This window comes from Chaetodon auriga, chromosome 23 (assembly GCF_051107435.1).
Source record: "Chaetodon auriga isolate fChaAug3 chromosome 23, fChaAug3.hap1, whole genome shotgun sequence".
Lineage (NCBI taxonomy): Eukaryota > Metazoa > Chordata > Actinopteri > Chaetodontiformes > Chaetodontidae > Chaetodon > Chaetodon auriga.
In genome coordinates, this window is record NC_135096.1 from 6,537,656 (window position 1) to 6,555,899 (window position 18,244).

An 18,244-nucleotide genomic window follows, 5' to 3' on the forward strand; every position below is an offset into this window, starting at 1 on the left:
GAAACGGGCCTTTGTCACCCAGTAGATGCCTGCACACAACGAGGAGAAGCAGATCCGGCTCACAGGGAGAACACAGAGAGATGGTATAAGATCCACAGATACAGAGTGGGGCGTTTGCCACTTTGTTTGCTCATTTAGCTTCATCTTAATTAATTAACAAGTGCTTGGTGACATTTGTTTTCTCCGAAGATTTATCCAACATGTCAAGTAGCATGAATAAACAGCTCTCTGTGTGTCATTTCACATGTTTTGATGGGTTATGTGCCTGTTTCCATGACCTGAAAGCTCCACAAGCTCATTCTTGTCTTCATCCAATCTCAACCTCGCACTCTGACATGTAGCCAATCACCTGTAAGCTCTCAATTTTTAAAAATGCTAATTTCACACATTCTGATACATTATGTCCATGTTTCACTGACCTTAAAGCTCCACATGCTTGTTCTTGTCTTCATCCATTCACAGCCTTGAACTCTGACCTTTAGCCAATCACCTGTGAGCTGTCAATGTTTAAAAATGCTCATTTCGTGTGTGCTGATGCATTATGTGCCAGTTTGTGACCTCTAAGCTCCATAAACTCTTGCCTTCATCCAATCTCAACCTCTCAAACGAACATTTAGTCAATCACCTGAGAACTCTCAATTTTTAACCTCCTGACAACCAGGAAAAAAATACTGTCCAATCAATTTTTTTTTATTTAGAATTCCCTAATCTTTGTAAGGTAATTAGCATACTGAAAACACTTAAGGAAAAAAAAGTTGTTTTTTAGGACATTTTTTAAACACTTAAATACAGTTAAAATAATTCAGACAATGTTTTAATGTGTTGTTAAGAGACTTATATAATATATGTCAACAACATTTCGAGCCAAAATTTGCTCAGTAAAAAGTATTATGCGCTTACTTTTCCTCTTCCATAAAATGCGCTTGCGCTGATGGACGCCATTTTCCTTAATGAGAAAGAGGAAGGTACCAAAGCCCCACCCCTTCACATTTGGTATCATTGAAAAGCCCTAAATGTTCTCTGTAGATAGCAAAAGGAGTTCATTCAGTAGTGTGCAGTGGGTGGGAGATAATCAGGTTTACAAATGTCCTCCACAGAGGACAAAATTGAACTACTGCTAGTCAGGAGGATAGAACTGCTCATTTCACGTCTTTTGATGCATTGTGGGCGTGTTTCCTCGACCTCAAAGCTCCACAAGCTCGTTCTCGTCTTCATCCAATCTCAACCTCGCACTCTGACCTTTAGCCAATCACCTGTGAGCTCTCAGTTTTTAAAAATGCTCATGTCATGTCTTTTGATAAATTATGTGTGTGTTTGGTGACCTCAAAGCTCCACAAGCTCATTTCTGTCTTCATCCAATCTCAACCTCGCACTCTGACATGTAGCCAATCACCTGTAAGCTCTCAATTTTTAAAAATACTAATTTCACACATTCTGATACATTATCTCCATGTTTCTCTGACCTTAAAGCTCCACATGCTTGTTCTTGTCTTCATCCATTCACAGCCTTGAACTCTGACCTTTAGCCAATCACCTGTGAGCTCTCAATGTTTAAAAATGCTCATTTCATGTGTGCTGATGCATTATGTGTGTGTTTCCTCAGCCTCAAAGCTCCATTAACTCATTCTCGTCTTCATCCAATCTCAACCTCGCACTCTGACATGTAGCCAATCACCTGCGAGCTCTCAATTTTTAAAAATGCTCATTTCACACATTCTGACACTTCAGCTGTGTCCCAATTCAGCGGCTGCATCCTTCGGAGAGCTGGTTCTTGTCTTCATCCATTCACAGCCTCGCACTCTGACCTTTAGCCAATCACCTGTGAGCTGTCAACGTTTAAAAATGCTCATTTCGCATGTGCTGACGTATTATGTGCGTGTTTCCACACATCTAAGCACCACAAGCTCATTTCTGTCTTTATCCAATCTCAACCTCACACTCTGACCTTTAGCCAATCAGCTGTGAGCTCTCAATTTTTAAAAATGCTCATTTTGCCTCTTTTGATGCATTATGTGCGTGTTTCCACTACCTCCAAGCTCCACATGCTCGTTCTTGTCTTCATCCATTCACGACCTCGCACACTGACCTTTAGCCAATCAGCTGTGAGCTCTCAATTTTTAAAAACACTCCCCCTGCTGTCATTTAGCTGCAGTGAGCACCTGGTCTCCTTCCTATGCAGTCCAATTAAAGGTGGACTCTTTGCTACTGGTGTTACTGGTGTGTACAGGTAGAAGATTACAGGTGACACTGGAGCAAATACTCACATTCTAGTCTGGTTTTGTTCAAATCCTGTGATTTTTAGATTGAATGCAAGTACGAAAACCAAAGCTTCAACATTTTTGTAACTGTCACACATTCATAGTCAAGAGTCAGGTGAAATGTGCTCCTACGCTGTTGTAAGTCAGTACACTGCTGGCCTGGCATGAAGAGTCAGACATGCCCATCAGTGCTGGTCAGCACAGGGTTGCAGTGGAGTGAGGGGAGGTGGACGGACGGGATTGGTCAGCAGTTTGAATGACAGGCTGGACCCTCCGCTCCACCGCCACCCACCCACCACACTGCTGCAGTATAAAGTCTGCTGTCCAGCCTCAGCCTCCACTCTCTGGACGACAGACCCCTCCTGCCTGAACCGACGCTGAGGTAAGGTCATGAATCTTTCTCCGTCAGCGCTTCTTTACGCTGAAAGATGCAACTAAACACATAAATGCTAAACATGGAAAGTATTTCTCACCATATGTTAATTATTTAAAGGTGTTTCAGTTGTAGTTTTAAAATGATCAATACTTTTTTTACCTCAATGTGAGTAAATTCTGGTATTCTGATCCTTATTTATTTCTTCTTTTCATGACAAGTCACAGATGACAATGACAGACCTGGAGACCTCGATGGCGACCATCATCGCGGTGTTTCAGAAGTATTCGGAGAGAGAAGGAGACAAGCACAAACTGAAGAAGAGCGAGCTGAAGGATCTGCTTCACGACGAGCTGCCGGATCTGATGGCGGTGAGACGGACAAGAGATCTGAAACTGAAGAGTTTCGCCAATCAGAGAAACGGACGGAGGAAGTATTCGGATCCTTTAGATCTGTTAAAACACGGCGGAAATATACTTCACTGCGAGTAAAAGTACATTCACTGTGGAGTTTAGTTAAACTGCTGGATGTTATAAGTTTATAAAGGAGGGAATGAACTCTTTTACTGCACTACATTTACCTGACGACTGTTTGCGGATCAAAGTTTTTCATTCAAATGTATGATCAGCTTATAAAATACGATGCAATCTGAATAGAAACATGAATATTATTCTCAATAATACATACATTTGTGAAATTTGATCCACCGCAACCAGATAAAACATTAATATGCAGCTTAGATCTTTATGGACTAGTGGTAATAATCCAGTAATATAGCACAAGACTTTACTTTTAATGCATTTTTGTACTTCTATTGAAGATATGAATGAAGGATTTTTACTTGTAATGAAGTATTTCTGTCCTGGTATTGATAATTGTTCAGTGAAAGGTCTCAATACTTCTTCCATCGCTGCACAAAAGTGTCAAACAAAGGAAATACTTGAGTACCAGAAGGTTAAATTTTACAATCGCCGCAGGTGTAAAAGATACTTCAGACCCTTTGGAAGGGACAGAATCAAGTATTTTGATGCAGTAGTTTGATTTAAATCTGTTTTCCAAACGTACTGCATTTCTCGTTTTTGTGACCTGCTGTGAACTTCCCGCCCTCCCCCTGCAGCATGTGAAGGACCAGGCGACGCTCGACAGCCTGATGGAGAGCCTGGACACCGACGGCGACGCCGAGTGCGACTTCCAGGAGTTCATGACATTCATCTCTGTGGTTACCGTCTGTTGCCACGAGTTCTTCGAGCACGAGGACGAGTAAGGAGGAGGCGAGGACGGAGACAAAGGGGGAGCTACAGTAAATTATAAAGAAGAAGAAGAAGAAGAAGAAGAAGAAGAAGCCTAGCAACGCACAACCTGTGGGTGCCTTCAGAGCAGAGCAGGCTGGGAAAACTCCAGCCAGCAGCCAAAACATCATTGGAGAGGTTGGCTGGTGGCTGGCAAACAGTCCAGCGTAGCGGTTACTTTAGATAAAAATCGGCGAAAAAACGTCTGTCTGATTCTAAAATATCTAGATGGCTTGTAAAGTCTTCAAAGCGGCTGTGGGATTTTGGTGCGGCTAGAAAGCGATTGCACATAATTAGCATTTGGAGGGACTTTGTAAACTGCTGTTAGATTGCGGCTAATAAGTGAGTCAACCAACTACTTAGAGGCGGTCGATAAATCTTGACTATCAGATGTTGAAAGTGAGGCTTTGAGATTTTGGTTTAACTTTAACACAAAACTGGCCACTGGTTTCTAAGAGTCCACACTACTAAATTAGCTGAAATGTTGGATTTCATGAACGTCTTTCATAGCCACTAAATCCCATTGTATGAATCAAGCTGTGTTAGATTTTAGGGCCAGTAAAGTTGTAAAAAACGGCTGGTAAATTGATCTAAACTCCACATAATCAGACAAAGTTTCCAACCTGTTTTCAAAGATTGCGCCTGGTCTATTCCAGCCGCGGCTCGAGCAGCCACCAATCATTCTTCCGAGCTTATGCACATCGCATTTTCAGAGGCCGCTAGCTCGAGAGGCCGGCTAACGTTTTTCAATCATCACCACCGCCTCCTGACAGATCACGCTGACTATCAGATGTTGAAAGAGGCCTGCAGGTTGGTCGTCATTCCTAAAACATTTCATTGGCTCGTAGAGGTTTCCAAATGGCTCGTGAGTGTCGAAATCTAACGTAGAAGCCGCAGTTTAGGAGAAATCTACTGTAAAAAATCAGAAGCGACTGCTAGCTTAGCCTTCAAGTTAAACACGCTAGGAAATGTTGAAAAAGGCTTTCGAGTGCTTTTAATATGAAATTGTTAAATGAAAATCTGGCTGGTAGCTTTTGGTAACTTTGCATTCATTTGATGTCATTTAGCTCTTGCTTGTTTCCTGTTTAGAAGTCGTAATACGCTCCAAATGTCTCGCCAGCCGCTAAAATAATCACTTAAATGAATGTAGTAGCCGCTGTCGTCTGCAGCAGAGTTTAGTTCAACCAACAATCCGATTCAACCTGCGAGGATGAAAAAAAAAAAAAAAAAAAAAAAAAATGTAGTTTCACAATGTGCAGCTCTTCTCTTCGTGCAAAGAAAACGTACGATCCGTCGGCGCGGAGGAGTTTGTTTGATGACGTGTATTTTGGGATGTTGAGCACGATGTTTGTTTGGATGTTGGTGATGTGAATTAAATTATCGATGTGTGGCTCTGACTTTGTTTTCTCAACCCTCAACTATGATGATGAACTTGTGTGTGTTTTTTTCCCCAAAACGTGCAGTCATGCCACAATATTCACAGAAACGAACATTTTAATAGCAGTATTTTGTAGTTTTTCCTCAGCGTGTTGGATGCTGCCTTCACTGTACGTGATTCTTTTTGGTGGGTAAGTGACTTGAGGGATACTTAGAACTTCATTTTCTGCAGAAACCCGTGTATAAAAGCACAAACTAAGCTTTTAGACAAACAGCTGTGGCAGCAAAATGACCTCACTGATTAAAAATGCTTCTTTTTTTCGGACGAGCTCTAAAGGTGGAAACAGAATACTGAACAGGGGATCATCACGGGACAAACGTGCAGCACTTCCTTTTACCGTCATCTCTGACAGGAAAACCACCTCAGCCGCCTGTTCTTTTCACTCCAGGGCGTCACTCTTGCACCTTTTCTCTCTTTGTCGTCAATCAATTTGTTGTTGTGGGTGGCAGCTGTTTGCAGAGCGCCTCATTTTCCCACAGCGTGAAGTCCAGAGCCGGAGAGAGCGATGCCAAAATGAACTCTTTGTGATGCTCCCTGCGAGTTTCACCGCAGCACCCCGGCACTTCTTCTTCACAGCTCAGATATTAGACATGGACGTGAAGGTCACACCTCTCACCACTGACCTCATCAGCCTGAGCCTAACGAGATAATTAGCGTCACCTGTTTGCTGTATATTTCTGCTTCCTCCAGATTATGTTAAACAAGACGACATGAGACCAAGAGCCGAACAGTGTTTGGTGATTTTCAACATCAGTAATAAACAGCAGGTTTTGGCATCAGTCCCTCATTTTGGCCTCGAGTGCTCGCCCCTCAGAGTTGTGATGCAGCCAGGCAGGAAAAAACCGTCTTTCTATGACACTCTTATGTGGTTGTTTTGAGGCATTCTGGGAAATGTAGGGAACTGCAAGCAAAAACTCCTGAGTCATGCTGAAAAGGTGAAGATTTACATTAATTAACAGGCTGAATGTAAAGTTATTAAACACAGCGTGTGTGTGTGTGTGTGTGTGCAGAGACAGTGTGTGTGTGTGTGTGTGTGTGTGTGTGTGTGTGTGTGTGTGTGTGTGTGTGTGTGTGTGTGTTAACAGATGATGTAAGAGGCGTTGTCAGCTGCACAGTTTCAGACATCTGCAGGCTGTTTAGCATCACAGAGGTGGAGTCAGCCTCGCTATTGGCCGGAGGGGGAACAGATCCCGACCCTGGGGACTGACACCACACCCATCTGTGTGTGTGTGTGTGTGTGTGTGTGTGTGTGCGTGTGTGTGTGTGTGTGTGCGTGTGTTGTCCAGCACAGGCTCTGTTGTGTTTCGTCTTCTTGTTCTCAGTGAATGAAGAGCTGCTTGCAGATTCTCAGAGCTGGTGAGTTTTTTGGGAGGTTTGAAGTCTTGTTTTGTTTCATTTTTGAATTGTTTTGTGATGTTTTAGAAGCTCCAGCTTTGTTTCACTCTGTCATATTTAGTAACTAGTCGATAATCTGTAAAAGGCTGCTGGTAAAGTCACGTATCCGTATTTAATCTGACTTTGCTGCATTTATGTTCTCAGGTTGTACGTTTGACTTGATAAAAACCGGAGTGGGACGTGTCTGAAAAGTAAAAAAAATTTTTTAAAAAAACCTGATGATTTGCAGCAGAGCCTGGAGAAAAGCAGATGAAAGTGACCCTAATGCTCTGCAGCTCAGAGATAGTTTTGTGACTCTGACACTTTGGATCCATTTGGAGTCGTTCCCTCAAGTTCACAGTTCAGTATGTGGAAAAGTGCATTCACTGCAAGAGACTTTTTCATGTTTTGCAAGAACAAAAAAAACGTCACTTTTCTGCTGTGCAGGGACCCTGAATGAGCCAAATCCTGGAGCTGCTTGCTCATTTGAACATTTACAGGATGATACCAATGCTAATACAATTTAACATCACTTACAAACTGACTCCAATTCTCCCTCTTCCTTGACTTTTATGAATATCTGATATAAAGTAGTCCGCCGTCAATAATTCAGTGTGTTCTTTTTTTTCTGCTCAGGTTGACGTCATCATGGACGCTTCCCCGATTCCTGGAGTCATTGCTTTGACCGAAACCCCGCCTCCTCTTCCCGAGGTCACGACCAAGGGTACGTACGTCAACATTAGTGCGATCAGGTGAAATAAATCAGCAAAAAATGAGGAGCTCAAAGACACAAACGATGTATGAAGTCACTAAAGGTTGAGGTACTTCTACTCTTTGAATCTTGTACTACCTTCTACTTCATCTCCAACATTGACATAAAATACTTTTTAAGTACTTTTTAAGGGCCAAACAGGACAAATTATCCAACATTTTCCCCCAAAAATGAAAAGATCAGAGAAAAGTCCAAACAATGAGAACAGATTTGTGTGTCAGAACTTTGTTTTTTTTCTTTTTTCCTCCCCCATCGGTCAACTCACGACCTCTCAGACTTATCTGGCGACCCTTTGGAGGGGCCTCGGTCTCATGTTGAGAACCACTGGACTGGATACTTAAAACTAGCAGTGGTAGAAGAAGCACTCATATCTTTTACTTCAGGAAACGTAGCAATATTGTTCTGAAAAATACACTTCTTATAAGTAAAAGTACTTTCAGAGAGCTATATCATACAGCATGTATCATATTATTGTAGTATTATTACACATTTTAGCTACTTTATATATCGTTACTTCAGTCGGTAACAGTATCATTTTAGAAATTGATATGTTTTGTTGCAGATAGAGAAATAAAAGGTTCAATATTTCCCTTTGAAATGCAGTACAAGTATAGAGATTTTGAACGCTGGACCTTCACTTGAAACTGAGTATTTCTACATCGCAACACTGGTACTTCTACTTTATTAAAGGTTGTGAATACTTGGTCCAGCACTGGTGTGATGCAGGGAGTGTCTTATCAGCCTAATGTCAGAGAGGAGCATGGGAAGGAGCGAGTGTGACGCCTCCAGGGTCTGTCGCTGTGGAGATAAGAGCTGAAACGCCGATACCCGCAGGCCCTCGTTTCCACCGCGGGGCCAAAGAGGGCCGGAGAGCCGCTCGCTCACTCGCTCGCTCGTATGCAGTTTGACCTCTGACCTTATTTTCCAACAAAAACAAATTAACGCCACATCTTGAGTTGTATTTCTGACGCAGGAACCAGCCAAATTGTTCATTTTTAAGACCCTTTATCCCACGTTAACGCTCTTTTACGGTCAGCTAAATGTCTTGTTTTCTCTGTTTCTGCATCATCACACTGAGCAGGTGTGGAGGCAGACCTCCCTCGTGGGTTGTTATTTTTTTATTTATTTATTTATTTTGGCAGGATATCGCGCGGCGGTTTGTGTAAAGGGACCTAATGTGAAAGGACTTGTTTAGCTCCGAGGTGTAAAACCTCCGTCGCCTCGCCTCTGCACACACTGAGGCTTTAAAATAGACTGAGGGTGTTTGCATGCCACGCGTGGTTGGATTCTGGGCCAAGAATAAAAAAAAAAAAAAATCAGCTGCCATGTGGCCTCCATCGATCTGCGCCACGTGGGTGTGGTGGCTCGATGCCGAAATTCCTAGAAATACTTCAATGTTTCTGTTCAAAAATCCTCAAGAAGCCACACGATACTGATGAGGACGTCATTAAAACTGTGTATGATGTATTTTTACTGAATTCTCTTCATGTTTTTTCAGGCATCAGCACGGACGATGGAGTTTTTACAGCCTTAATCGGAGGTGAGAACTGAGCCGCTTTCCCTGATTACAGCTGACAAACAGTAAAATCAGGTCAAGTTTATTCCTTAAATTGTTTCCAGCACAGCGCCCTCTACAGTGCATCTCAGAATAGCACCACAGCTGGTTTTCAAGCTCTGACTTTCACTCATTCGTAACATGAATGCATCACAAACATCATCCTAAGAATGATATTTCACGTTGTGTGTGCGGGTTTGGGATATGTTGCTCTCTGTGCAGTCTTAATTGTTTTTTTTAAATTCAATTATTAATCCATTTAATGACAGAGTAAGGAAGCAGAATTAAAAATTTGGAGAGTCTAATACATTTTTAAATTGAGTTTTTAATGCATCCTTTAAATGAATCAGCTATTTAAATATAGAAATTAATTATTTCTTAATAAATAATGAAAAAGTGGCACAATCCAGATTCTAGAAGCAAAACTGTGGCTTATTTTCAGCTGTTTAACGTGCAAAAGTTGGTGATTACATGTAAAAATCTTTTGCTGATCTCCTGTCTCGACATCTGCACTCCATCGTCCAGGAATCGTCAGCGCAGTTCTGTTGCTTCTAATTTGCATCATCGCGGTGCTGCTGTGGTGTCTGTCCAGACACAAAGGCTCGTACGTCACCAACGAGATGGACGACGAAGACTACATCGAAGACGACGACGAAGAGTCTGTGGGTTCCGACACGGCGCTCCAAAGCAGGGAACCTCTGAAGATCAAGGAGGAGGAATAAAGGAACAGCAGAGAAACTTCAAGCTGAGCCGTCGAGGACTAAAGAGCTTTGTAGCTTTGTTCCACTGAGGAGACATGAAGGAAGATTTTTTTTTTTTTAATCATTTTTCCAAAGTAACCCATTTCCCAGAGCTGCATGAAGCAACTTTGCACATCGCTGCCAGCAAATAGCAGCAAGACAAAACTGTTTGACATGAAAGTCTGTCAGTGGGTGAAACATGACTCTGGTGCAACGATGCGAAACGTTTTTCAATGCAGCTTAAACCAATTTCTAGTGAGGATATTCACATCGCAGCTGTTTCTAATATGACTATTGGTCATAATTAGAGTCAAAAACGCCCACGAGTGTCCCAGATGGAACCTGAAATATGACAAATCATCCCACTGAAATCCAGAATTATCTCATGCATTACCTAATTCTTATTGATCAATACTGAGCACAACCTGTAACGCAGCTAAACATCCAGATCCAAAGTCCAGATGACAGACAAAAAAAAAGTCCTTTTCATCATTTCTTTAATCACTATTACTGTCATTCTGACCAGCGACGTCCTGAGAGCAGAACTGAACTTAGACAAACAGAGAAAATGCAGCACTTTTCTCGCTTTTTGATTGATTCAAGACGGCTTTGATCGCTAATTCAGCTTTAAATGACTCCACACACTTTGAGGAAGATGGCTGCTTTAGGTAGACATGAGGCCATAGCTCTCAGTTTGCAGAGAAATCTAATGCACTAAAAACTCCACCTGCCCTCTCAGATGCTTTTGGCTTCTGAAACTTTTCATCTCCTGTGACTCTTCCACCAGACGAATGTGATTTTTACAGCAGAACAAACGTCCTGCCAAAGAGGATGCAAGGCCAAACTAACCAGCTTAGCAGGCGCTGGTTAACATTTTCCAGCCTGGTTGTTTATAATAATTCAAGCTCTGATTAAGAGATTTTGTTTTTATGTCCGAGCTTCCTTTTTTTAGTTTTTCAGAAAATAGAAAGAAAAGATGACGAAACAGAAGGCGAAAAGGCTCCAAGAAGCGAGAGAGAAAAGAACGAAAATGAACACATAGATGCAATAATATTGTTGTTTTCCAGCCTGGAAGAAGAATTCTACTGTCCTGTCATATGTTTACTCATTAAAATCTCTTCTTGAGTAGTTTTACGTGCTAACATTTCATAAGAATAAACTTTAAACTTTCTGACACAGTGGAGTTATTTGTTTTTCTGTGGTTCAATGTCAGGATGAAGGTGCTTAAACTGCTCCATCTGCTGGCCAAGATCATGTACTGCACTCATTAGAATTTTTTTTTTCAATTTTGATGCATTTGAGGGTCTGATTTGGGGACTTGTTGCAAAGCATAAAACACACTTTTAAATGGCAAAATATACTAAAACATATACTCCACACAATAAAAAGGATATAACATGAAATCAACCATATATGTGTACATTATATACAAAAAGAGCAGAGGAGGATGGTTTAATTGAATTGCACATGAGTAAGATGTGGATGATAAAATATGGTGTTTTTTGTACTATTGCACAGTAGAAAAAATAGATAACATAGTAAAAAAATATATGTAATATTACCAAGATATTTGCACAGATGTGCACAGTGACGTGGGTAGAGTTATAGAGGGGCTTGAAAGAAGTCAGTGTATAGAGGGTAGGGTGGGGTCTAATTAAAGGTGCATCATGGGAAATGTAGGATCCAGTGTTTTTGGAGTTTTTCAACCTCATTCTGTCGTGAAAAAAGTGTTGATGGAAGACAGAAGCGACAGAAGTGAGACAACCAGATACTTCAGTCAATGAGACACACTGAAGGAAACAAGATGCAAGGAGTCCAGGCTAAAGGTAGTAATCTTCCACCGCTGGTGACGGCATGAATCAGAGAGGAAAAGTACAAGAGGTTTGTTTTTCTTCTATCCGTGTTCTTGATCCAGTCTTCAGTGTTTGAAGAGCAACAATGGCGATGAGTAATGCTTTCGGGTAAACCGTTACCTAACAGATTAACTCCATCCAAAGCTTCATTTCAGGCCTATTGGTGCTGCCAGGCTTTCATCAAAGGATGGATGGTCTCAGTGTGTGTGTGTGTGTGTGTGTGTGTGGTCCTCTGCAAAGCTACGCTCGGCCTTCGACCCCGCAGACAGACTGTTCCTGCAGGCCTTCTCCGAGCCGCTGACGGTTTGGATACAAACGTGTTGCCAAGGTGTCTGGAAGGTTTGAGTCATTCAGGACTTCTGGTGATTTTTCTGGAACGTCATGAGGAGGTGAAGTGAGCAACAAGAGGAGGAAGAAAAATACAAACAAACATGTGCTTTTGGTGTTACCTGGTCAACCTATAAAGCACTCATGACGGCAGCGTCAGAAACTGACATTTTCGACTCCAAAAGCTGAGCCAGTGTTTTAATGTTTTAAGTTTAATGTTAAATGTTCTTTTGCTGCTTCTTTGTTTTGCTGAGCTAAAAACAAATTTCCACTTAAAGTTGACTGTAAAGTTGTATTTTATGCAATTCTGTTATTTAGAAATGATCAATAATAGTGCAAGTAATTATAATTGAGCATTTTTACAGTATGATGAGTTTTTATAGCGGCTTTAAACATATTTAAATAGGGTGTTTGATCATTTGTGGAACCTGTGAGGTGATTTCTGTGATATATTCATCATATTTCTGCTGTTTTTAACTCTTTTTTTTTTTTCTTTTCTTCACTGCCTCCTGTGTTAAAGAATTAAATAAAGGTGAAACAGGAAACTCTAGGACATAAATTCAAACTTGAATCAGTTTAATGTTCAGCTTCTCAAAGCTTCACAGCAAGAAAACGCCCAGTGAAAACGTGCCTGACTGTAATACCACCAGTGGCCTGCAGATGCTGCTGTTGGGCCAAAACGAAGCTTCAAAACGAACAGAGAAAACTAGTTAACGATCAATAATCATGAAATTTATACTCAGTAACATTGAACAGGAGGGAAACCGAACAGAGGACAAAATAAAGAGGAAGAGGAGGATGAAAAAGAGAAAGAAAGAATGAAAAAGAAAGAGATAAGAGGAGGGAAGAGTGAATAATTCAAGAAAAGTAATTTGATCAGTATTATGTTATCCTGTCTGTTATAGGACAGATAGTGTGCTCATGTTACTTTATAATCAAATATTTAAACACACACACACACACACACACACACACACACACACTGAGCAGCAGGCTAAATATAATGTGTCTGTGTGTTTATCGGCTAATAAAACCCACAAATGAAAACCGTGTGACGCTCGTTAATGAACTGCCTTGAAACTAAACACACACGCACACACACACACACACCACGGCAGCCTTATAGCAGCTTGGTGGGATTTTGTGAACACTTCAGGTCATTTTGGAGACAAATCATCAAAGCTACGACGGGGGGAGATTAGCGGCTAGCGGCTAGCTTCTTTGCACGAAAGCAGCTTCGAGGCTGTGCCAGAAAAACAGATTTTTCTTTCAAAAATCTGAATCGGTTGAACATGAAATTATGGTTTTTTGATGAGCGTGATTTTAGTTTCCCTTTGGGTGCTTTTTCAGCCAGCCGGAGGAGCCTCACTTCCATCGCACTGACTGCCAAAGCATCCTTCTAATCACAGTTTGGCCGTTTTCGTCACATTTGTTCGGCCAAAGCAAACACGAGGCCGTCTGCAGTCTGTCAGGTGTCAGTCTGATTAATGCGATGCGGCAGTTTGGTGGTTTAGCACATGAACCAGATACAGCAAAGGCCACAAGTACAGCTCGATATTGTGCATTGAATTATGAATAATAGCGAAAAATGTGTAAAAATCAAAACTAATCCGTCTTTGTGCAAACAAAAATAAAGATTAAAACTTTATTACACTTGGAGCTCTCCTCACAAGTGTTCCTCGCCCAGATTCACATGACAGACCAGACATATTTTGGGCTATTTATGTTGAATTTAAATGTCAGAATGTGCTTAAAATCAAACCTTGAGACTAAAGAGATGCAAAAGTTACTGAAATGTGGCGACCAGAAGTTTGGATCTGACTTTAATTCAGCTGTATTTGCACAACGACAAGAAAATGATTACAAAAATGCGAAAAAGCTGCAGCAGCTATCACAGTTTGTAATCAGACACGACACTCTGAATGTTTTATCATCTTTATCTAACAAACAGCAAGGCTTCAGTAGGACCGTGAGTGTGTTGTGTGTAGTTTTCTAACCTTGAATCAGAAGATATTCGTGATAATTTAAACAAGTTTATTTAAAAAAAATGCCTCTATGTTGATGGTTAGTTATGATTAAAATTCCTTCTGAGAGCAGCTCGAGAGAAGACTAAACGACCTAGCAGATCTTTCTTTGAGTCATCAGAGCAGGAAAAGCGTAATCTGACTCTGAGAAGCTTGAAGTTATCTGTTTTTGTAGATGTGTGCCCAGATAGTTCCTGACAATGTGGCAAGAGTTTTTCCAGAGAAGTAGTGACTAATGCTGCATTCAGATCAGAACAGCAAGATGCAAATTTGTTGCTACGTTGCTCTGAAAAGCAAGAGTGTGCAGGAGCATGGCTGCAAGCGTTAGCAGCAGAGGCTACAATTAGCACCATTCACCCGCTGATGCAAAGTCAAGGAGAGATTCATTGACAGGAAGCTCTTCAGTGTATTTGAGCTGGGCACAGCGTGGCAATAAAACTCTCAAAAATCATAAATCATGAAAGTTTGCAAACAGCATTTTGCTAAATGTTCACTGGCAGCATATTTCCTGTGTTTTCATTCTTAAAATTCACTCATTAAATATCAAAAAGTCTGTCTGAGGCCTGTTTTCAGCTCTCTGACGATGCATTTTCCAGCTAATCCAAGAGCGTCTATGGCTTTCTCAACCAATAAAGGAGCACTTTGCTGGGAGATACGTGTTTTTCATGTGACAGGAAGGGTATGAAATATTGTAATGTGAGAAAGTAACTAGTAACTAAAAACTGTAGCGGAGTAAAAAGTACAATATTTGCCCCTGAGATGTACAAGTACAGGACTTGAGTAAATGTACTCATTTACATTCCACCGCTGGTATTTAGATGGACACCAAGCAGCTGCTGATGTTTATTTTACCTAAAACTGACTCAGAGTCAGTTCAGAGAGCACCTTTGAACTCCGTACAGTAACATGACGGTTGATTAATTCGGTTTTATGAGGCTGTGTGTGACAACATCCCTGCAAACTGAGCAGGTGAAGACATAAAAAGAGGAGTTCAAAGAGACGCTTTGGACCCCGTCAGGTTTTTTCCCTCTTCATCACAGCCACAACCGCGTCCATTAAAGCCCGAACCGTCGAGGAACGAAGGGCCTCGGAGCTCCGCCAAGGTGGGAAATTTCATCTGTGACTCACATGCTCGCTGTTTGTCAAATCAATTTGGGTGCTGAGCTGAGCTAACGGCGTTCTCAATAACAACAGCGTGTTGGCGGCCAAGGAAAGAATGAGACGAAACTGTTTGGAGGAAAGAAATCAAACAGATAAAATACACTGTGAATTTCCCCGGAGAGCGGAGTAATTTCTCGACAGTAACGCCGTCTTTTTTCCAGGGGCGGGAGGGTTTGGCGGGGTCCAGTTTCCCACCCAGCTGTCCCACAAGATCATTACTGGAATGTGAAATTATATCCATTTTAACAAGTGATTTATTTAACCTGGTGCTGAGTCGAAAAGACTGCAGGGTCTGCTCTTTTCCTGCGGCCTCTTCCTGTTTTCCATCAGTTTTTCAGCCTTTATCATGTTTGTGGAAACGTCTCCCTCGTTCCTTCAAGGAGAGACAGAGCGGTAACTGCGTCGAATATCGCTTTTAATTTACATTCTTCGTTTGGACTGGAGCTGGTGGAGGTCGGGTGCAGTCAGTTTGAGACCTCTTCCACTTCTTGGTTTTGCTCAACAGATGGTGAAACGTATCATTTCCTTGTTTTGGTCTTTCAAACAAAGTGTTTGGCCGCCTTTGTTTACATGAGGCGATTTCATGCAATGGTTGACGTAGCCTAAATAGCTCTGGTGCGAACGCTGCACCTGCTCTTCCACCACATTCAACAGCGCTTGTGTGCAAGGGATTTAAGTGGAAGGAGGAAGTGTGGACGAAGCACGAGGCTCTTCTTCACTCTCTCCGATTGCTCCGATGCACCTGTTTGGACGTTTTACACATTTATGGTCCTGTTTTCGTCAATGGGCCTCATGTGCGGTAAAGGGCAACATACGTCTCGTACTCGGTTACAACCTGAGCGGAGGGCTGATCGGGCACGTTAAGTGGAAACACTTGTGTACGTTTGCAGAGGTGTTTAATCTGTGGGGAAATTTGAGCCTTTCCTCATTTATCCAACCCTGAACCCTGAGCCAAGCTAACACGCAGGTTTGGGACATGTGATGTACGCATTACCCAACCATTCGTCTGTAATAGAGGAAAATAAGAGGGGTCATTTGGTCCAATTTTGCTCTTATTCCCAAAATGTTATCCTAAAAATGCTCAGTCATTCACAAGCGAGGATGGAACGATGGTTCACCACTTTGTGAGCACATGATTGGATAAAAGGAGATTACAGCATGGACTCAAGAACACTTCAGAAAACTGTTGTCAGTAAACACGAGTCAGCACAAAGTTTAAAAGCCAGCATCTGTGCTGATACAGAGGTGTGTTAGTGCTCACGGGTAACCTGCACATCTGTGAAGGCTCCATTAATGCTGGAAGGTGCATCCAGACGTCTTTTACAGGGACGTCTCTGCTTATTCCGGACAAAGCAGAGACACATTCTGCAGTGTTGCAGCAGCGTGGCTTCATAGTGAAAGAGTGCAGGTACTGGACTGGCTGCATGTAGTCCAGACCCGTCTCCAAGTGGAAATGTGTGGAGCATTATGAAGCAAAAAAAAAAAAAACAACAACAACAGAGACTCCGAACTGTTGAGCAACTGAAGTCAAATATCGAGCAAGAATGGAAAGAATCTCAGTATGACTCTGACTCAACTTTTATGAAACCCGTTGCAGACATCAACTTCAGAATGAGTTTAAATTTCCAAAAAAACAGTCTGAACAGTCAATATCTTGTCTTTGTTCTGTATTCGATTGAATACAAGTCAAAAAAAAGAATTCGCAAATCATTGCATTCTGTTTTTATTTCTGTTTTCCAACTTTTCTGGAATCAGTACATCAGGGGCTAAACACTGTTAAATCAGGGTCCTGGAAAATCCTGGAAAAGTATCGAGGAGTAAAAAACAAGGAAATTATTTGAGAGCAGAAGAAGAAGAGAAAGAGGAGATGTTGTCCCAAACCTCAGATTCTATTTTGAAGGGGTGACTGAGTTCATGGGAAGCCGCCGTCACATCGCTCATAATTGTGTTTGTGTGTGTGTGTGCGTGTGTGTGTGTGTGTGTGTGTGTGTGTAGGCAAGTGGTGATGTTAATCAACCCCAGATGAGCGAAGAGGCCAGACGAGCCAAGTCACTGTGTGTGTGTGTGTGTGTGTGTGTGTGTGTGTGTGTGTGTGTGTGTGTGTGTGTGTGTCTGCCCGGGGCCCGAGCTTTTGGGGGGCCGGCACTTGGCTTGAAGTCCGCCAGCCCGGACTGTTATTACTGCTGTTATACACACACACACACACACACACACACACACACACACACACTCTGAAGTCACCACCTGAGAATGTGGGGACACGGGGGCCGAAGCGGCACCTTTGCGTGCGAATGGGGCTCAGTGCGTTTGTAGCGGAAAGTAACTAAGTACATATACTCGAGTACTGCAATGAAGTACAAATTTGAGGTACTAGTTCTGCTCAACTGAGAGACATATCGTACTTTTTACTTCACTACATTTATCCGACAACTGTTTCTTTACACACAAAACATATAAACAGTACAACTGCAAACAGTAGTGTGTGTGTGTGTGTGTGTGTGTGCGCTTCGGGCTCAACATCTCAGCTCGATCGTGGATCTGAAGTCGTCGTTCCCAAACATTTCTTCTTCTACACACCGAATATCAACCCAAAAGCAACCAGTGAGTCACGCTGCCTTCATGCTCAAACTGGGAGCATTGTTGGGTTTAACTGCCTTTCCTTCTGCACGTTGCACCTGAATCCGACATGAATCCATCTTTTTTCCCCCCCAACAGATTTTTGTTGTTTTGACCATGACCGCTTGCAGCTACGAAGACCAACGCAATCATCCGACCGCCTGCGTTGCCAGATCTCAATCAATGAAGTTGGTGAGTCATAAATCGCGAAATCCAAAAGGAATGACGACCAAAACTACCAAAATAATGGAGGTTTCCATGTCGAGTGAGTCACAGTTTCCCACCAGCATACGGACAACCAAAAACCAAGGAGCTGAGCGATGCAAACACTGCTTTTTTATGGACTCTGTACATGTTGGTCACCACAGCAGCATCTCTGACGTTTTTATTGTGTGGCGACAGGAGCGACAACCAAAACCGCCAAAGCAGACAGAGCTGAGGCCTGCAGCATCGAACTCTGACAG

General features: G+C 42.1%; 1 protein-coding gene across 2 annotated transcripts; it reads left to right on the top strand.

The window, feature by feature from the left end:
• Positions 1-2,597: 2,597 nt before the first annotated feature.
• s100b (S100 calcium binding protein, beta (neural)) lies at positions 2,598-5,310 on the top strand. Of its 2 annotated transcripts, none has more exons than XM_076723955.1 (3): positions 2,598-2,640; positions 2,853-3,002; positions 3,749-5,310. In XM_076723955.1, the coding sequence occupies exons 2-3, from the start codon at positions 2,859-2,861 to the stop codon at positions 3,893-3,895; spliced, it is 291 nt and encodes a 96-aa protein (XP_076580070.1). In that variant the 5' UTR covers positions 2,598-2,640; positions 2,853-2,858; the 3' UTR covers positions 3,896-5,310. The 2 variants fall into 2 exon arrangements, with proteins under 2 accessions (XP_076580070.1, XP_076580071.1); XM_076723956.1 differs by having other exon boundaries at positions 2,859-3,002.
• Positions 5,311-18,244: the final 12,934 nt, after the last annotated feature.